The sequence below is a fragment of the Marmota marmota genome, unplaced genomic scaffold, assembly GCF_001458135.2.
Source record: "Marmota marmota marmota unplaced genomic scaffold, marMar, whole genome shotgun sequence".
Taxonomy (NCBI): domain Eukaryota; kingdom Metazoa; phylum Chordata; class Mammalia; order Rodentia; family Sciuridae; genus Marmota; species Marmota marmota.
Genome location: NW_026000075.1, coordinates 10,199,601 through 10,204,663, shown reverse-complemented (window position 1 = coordinate 10,204,663; position 5,063 = coordinate 10,199,601). Strand labels below are relative to the sequence as shown.

General features: G+C 44.8%; 1 protein-coding gene across 1 annotated transcript; it reads right to left on the bottom strand.

The window, feature by feature from the left end:
- Nucleotides 1-334: 334 nt before the first annotated feature.
- On the bottom strand, nt 335-4,374 carry Ghsr (growth hormone secretagogue receptor). Its single transcript, XM_015494344.2, has 2 exons — nt 3,536-4,374; nt 335-683 (listed from the first exon to the last, which is right to left on the bottom strand). The coding sequence occupies exons 1-2, from the start codon at nt 4,329-4,331 to the stop codon at nt 379-381; spliced, it is 1,101 nt and encodes a 366-aa protein (XP_015349830.1). The 5' UTR covers nt 4,332-4,374; the 3' UTR covers nt 335-378.
- Nucleotides 4,375-5,063: the final 689 nt, after the last annotated feature.

Here is a 5,063-nt window from a genome sequence, read left to right as displayed (position 1 = left end):
TTGCTAGTTTTTTTTAAAGTCATGTTTTAAAATTTTAATGTCATTCTATTTAGCCAAATAATTATGACCTTCGTGAGAAAGCGAATCTGATTTAGTGTTGAGTGCCCTAATGGCACCTCTTCCTTTCTCTGAATTGCAAAGCACCAGCTGCAGAAAGCAAATCATAGAAGGAGGGGGGAGATGCAGGAATAGCGTGTGAGAACACTGATGAGTGTACAATCAAACTGCTCATACCCTACAAATTCTCTTTTCTTTCCCCTGTTTCCAGATCCAAGTGTCCCTAATTCCAAAACCGACCTCCAGCTTTCCTCCCAAGTTCCGCTGTGCGATGGCTTCCAGTGTAGAATAATAAGCGATGACTGCTCAGCAATGTGTCTGTCATGTATTAATACTAGATTTTGTCCAGGCCCGGGAACTTTCATCCTTCAGAGTGGAGAGCTTTCTCTGGGAGAAGGAACTAAATCCCAGAAGTTTCAACACCGCTACCCGGTACTTCTTGGACATGATGTTGTACAGAATGGGGTTGATGGCCGCGCTGAGGTAGAAGAGGACGAAGGACACGAGGTTGCAGTACTGGCTGATCTGAGCAATATCCAGGGAGCCCGGCTCAAAGGATTTGGAAAATAAATACCTCCCCACGTGGAAGGGCAGCCAGCAGAGGATGAAAGCAAACACCACTACAGCTGAAAGGAAATGGGAGAGAGATCGTCACTTCCAGAAATGTTACTGCAAATGACATTCTATTTTTAAAATTTAGTTGGTTTTGAGTATGTATAAGGTGGACACTGAGAAACACTATGTACTGCTCTTTTTTTTTTTTTACAAACTGAAATAAATTTTTGATATAATTGGTTAAATATATTATCAAAATTAACTTCATCTGTTTCTTCTCACTTTTTTTTATTGGTTGTTCAAAACATTACAAAGCTCTTGACATATCATCTTTCATACATTTGATTCAAGTGGGTTATGCACTCCCATTTTTACCCCAAATACAGATTGCAGAATCACATCGGTTTATGTACTGCTCTTGACATGGAGGAACGCTGTGCTCTTTTTTCCCCCTCTTCCATTTTAACAAAGACTGACTGACTGAACCACAGTAGATACTTATTGAACTTCCCAGTCACTTCTAGTTGAGCTATTTGATTTTGTGATTGAGTTGACATATTGACTCAGCTGAAGCCAATTTTTCACAGTAATCTATCATTTTAAATGTGTTAGATACGACACAAACATATATCAGGTAAGGTACTCAACCGTATCTGTGAATCAGAGTTTCCTGGGTGCTTCAAAAATACAGATTCCTTGGATATAATATGGACTTGCAGTATTAAAATCTGTAGGAAGGAGAGCAGGGTACCTACCTCTTTTCCTCTCTCCTTCCCTCTCTTCTCCTCTCCACCCCTCTCCCTAGATGAGGATTTACAATCTTGCCAATGCTAGTCTTGGCCTTGAATCCCTGAGTTTAAGTGATTTTCTGACCTTAGCCTCCCAAATGGCTGGGACTGAAGGGGTGGGCCATGACATTGTCCAACTTCCTTTTTTTTTTTTTTTTTAAAGTTTTACAGAGGATTGACTTTTTTTTTTTTTTTTTTAACAGTACTGGGGATTGAAAACCCAGGAGTGCCTTACCACTGAGCTACATCTCCAGCCCTTTTTAACACGGTCTTGCTAAATTGCCCAGGCTCACCTCAAACTTGCAATCCTTCTGCCTTTGTAAACAAGATTAAAAAATACGGAGATGTCTATGTCACCTACAATAGACCTAAGTAAGGTATAAAAAGCCTTTAAACTAATCAACATTATCATCCATCCAAAACTTCATTTTGCTCATTTAAGATTTTTTTCCAAGACTTCTAAACTTTTAGAGTAAGTTTTTAGAAATTCAGAAAGCAAAGGTAAAACTACTGTTTCAACCCTTGTACTACTTTAGTGATCCCCTTCAATTGTCAAAATAAGAAGAAAATTAGCATTGATGTTGAGACTCCAAGGAGGCAACTAATGGCTTAAAAAAAAAAAACTGCAGGAAATTACTAAACTTATTCTCAAAACTAAGTTACACAGTAACAACTGAACTACAACTTAACTACCATAGCAGAAACATGAATGTCACAGATGAGAGCTTGGAGTCCCCTTCAGGACATAAGCAGGTTTACAATCCATGATTCACATAGGGAGAATCACTGGTCTAGAAATAAAATCTGACATTCCTTAAATAAACTCTCATAACTTTAATATGCAGGATCTTGGATTTATAAAATTGCAAATATGAAACCATCCTGGAATAACTTCTTTGAAGCATTAAATATGCCAATGGGTATGAAATGGTGATTAAAACACCAACTAACATAATATCAGATGCTGATTTTGAGAAAGCAAGCAGAATTAATATTTTGCTTGGGTATGGACATGTTTCCATTTGCTACTTCACCTGTACCAAACACACATCTTTAAAGAGGTTGAATTCATACAATAAACATTCAGCACACTAGTTGTGACACTGCATCCAGATGTTCCTGGAGGGCCATTTAAGGGTAGTAAGTCCTGTAGCTTCCATGGTCTCCCTTTCTGCTGTTGGAGCTCTGCTTACCCTAGCTTATTCTACCTTACCCTAGTTTATGCCACCTAGAAAGACAGGTAATTATGACAACAAACATAAGGAGACCTAAGCACTGATTGTCACTGACTTCTTTACAAAACCATATAAATAGCAGCAGGATTAACAGAGTTGATGTGATTTTCCCACGAAAATGCAGGGCAGAAAACAAATCACAAAATTGAAAGAAAAGAATGAATCATCTCTAACAGAATCATCCAAAGGGATCATGGTTTTGGTTAAATTTGCCACTGAATGAATATTTTCTAGCTTTGATGCTTGCTTTCCTTGATGTAACTTTGATATTCACAAATTCTATTTTTTAATTTTTTTATTTGTTTTAATAGTTACACATGACAGTACAATGACCTTGACATATCATACATTTGAATCAGATGGAATATAATTTCTGATTTTTCTGAGTGTACAGGTTGCAGAATCATATTGGTCAATGCAGTCACCTATATACACATAGTAATAATAATGTCTAGTAGAATGACACAAATTCTATTTGAAGCAGGAAGCTTAACCTCACCTTTTGTGAAATATCTCAGTTTTGAAACGCGTTTCCGGGCTGAGATAAAATAGATTTTAGGGAATGACAAAGGTGGGTCATTTTTCCCATGAAGAAGAGAAAGAAGATACAAGAAGAAAGGACAAAGAGAGAGGGACTAAAAGAGATGTCAAGACTACAATTACCTAGAGGGTCAGGGGCAAGAGGAGAAGGGGGGAAAGATTGGAAGGAGGGGAATGGGGAGGGGGGAGTTAAGGAAGGGTGGGAATAATATTTGAGAGACACACAGAGAAACAGACCCAGAGGAATGGGAGAGACTCGGGGAGAAATAAATAGAAACTGGAAATCAGAGAGAAGTGGGAAAGCACGCAGGGAGAGGAGAGAGCCTCGGAGAGGAAGCCCAAGGGTGCGCTGATACTCACCCAGCATTTTCACAGTTTGCTTGTGGTTCTTATCTCTGAGCGAGGCGCCCACCGCTGCATCTCCGCGTCTCCTCCGCCACAGCTTCCTGCCGATGAGACTGTAGAGGACAGTTAGGCAAAAGACAGGCAGAAAGAAGAAGACGCTGGATACCCACACCATGACTGTGAGCAGTCCGGAGCGCACCGCGAACTCGGTGGCGCGGCACTCATTGGTATCCCGAGGGTCGGTGCCATTCTCGTGCTCCACCCCGACTAATACAAAGATGGGACCCGCGCTGCAGAAGGCCACGGCCCAGATGATCAAGATGACCAGCTTTACCCGGCCCTTGGTGACCACCACCTTGGCGCGCAGAGGGAAGCAGATAGCGAAGTAGCGCTCGACGCTCAGCGCTGTGATGGTGAGCACCGTGGCATAAGTGCAGCTCTCGCTGACGAACTGGAAGAGTTTGCAGAGCAGGTCGCCAAAGTTCCAGGGCCGGTATTGCCAGAGGCGGACGAGGTCGAGGGGCATGCAGAGGAAGATGAGCAGGTCGGAGAAGGCCATGCTGGACAGGTAGAGGTTGGTAGTAGTGCGCAGTTCCCGAAAGCGCGACACCACCAGCATGGTGAGCAGGTTACCCGCGATGCCCACCGCGAAGAGCGCCACACAGGTAGCTGTGACGCCCGCCAGCAGCGGCGCGGGGAAGAGCGGCAGTAGCTCGTCCACCAGGGAGTCGTTAGTGGGGAGTGCATCCCAGTCCAGGTCCGCCAGCGTGAGGTTGGGCTCCGGTTCCCCGCTTGGCGTCGCGTTCCACATGCTGCAGGCTCAGCTTCAATGGCACCGGGACGCAACTGTGCTGAGAGTCTGGATCAAGTTGGCCCCTGAGAAGGTCCCTTAGGCGCGGGAGAGTGAGAAGAAGCAGCAGACGCGGGCGCGTAGGGAAGATGCTTGGAGAGGAAAGACCGGGGCGAAAGAGCAGAAGTCCAGTGGAAAGGTGAGATAGGGAAAGGAGAGGAGAGAGGGAGAGTGTGACCTGCTGCTCTCTCTAGCACCTCCCCTTTCCTCCACCCTCTTCCCCAAAGTCCCTTTCTCCCAACCGAGCCTCCGACCGAAGATTGCACACATACCTGTCACCGGAGCAGCCTCGCTTGGCATTCACCGTCTCGCTCTAGCTGCATCTCGCACTTCCGAAGCGTCCCAGCGCGGGAGTTCCGCAGAGTCGAGGCTGTGCAAAGCTGGAGCTTGAGTGGCTCTCTCCTGAGCCTCGGGCGCTAGCGTGGCACGCAAGGACAGGTCATTCCAGGAGTGGGGGTGGGGGTGGGGACGTGGCGATGGAGGAGGGGATCATGCCTTTCAGTAGCTGGGACCTGAGTTCTTGCTCAACAAGAGTAGAGTTGGTTGAGAACCTGGTGAGGAGAAAAAGCAAGCGTGTCCACCTCATTTGAGAAAGGGGTAGGAAGCAAAAAGAAGGACCTCGAGATTGTATTCGAACTGGAGGAGACAGGAGTGCACCTGGGAAGAGCTTCACCATCTTGTTCACGAGGAGAA

What these genes read in the sequence shown, in the direction of transcription:
- Ghsr (XM_015494344.2), bottom strand. Translation starts at nt 4,331, where the DNA reads ATGTGGAACGCGACGCCAAGCGGGGAACCGGAGCCCAACCTCACGCTG. An exon ending in GCAAACTGTGAAAATGCTGG is followed by an intron (nt 684 to 3,535) that starts GTGAGTATCAGC and finishes ATTTCCTTTCAG; the next exon opens with CTGTAGTGGTGTTTGCTTTC.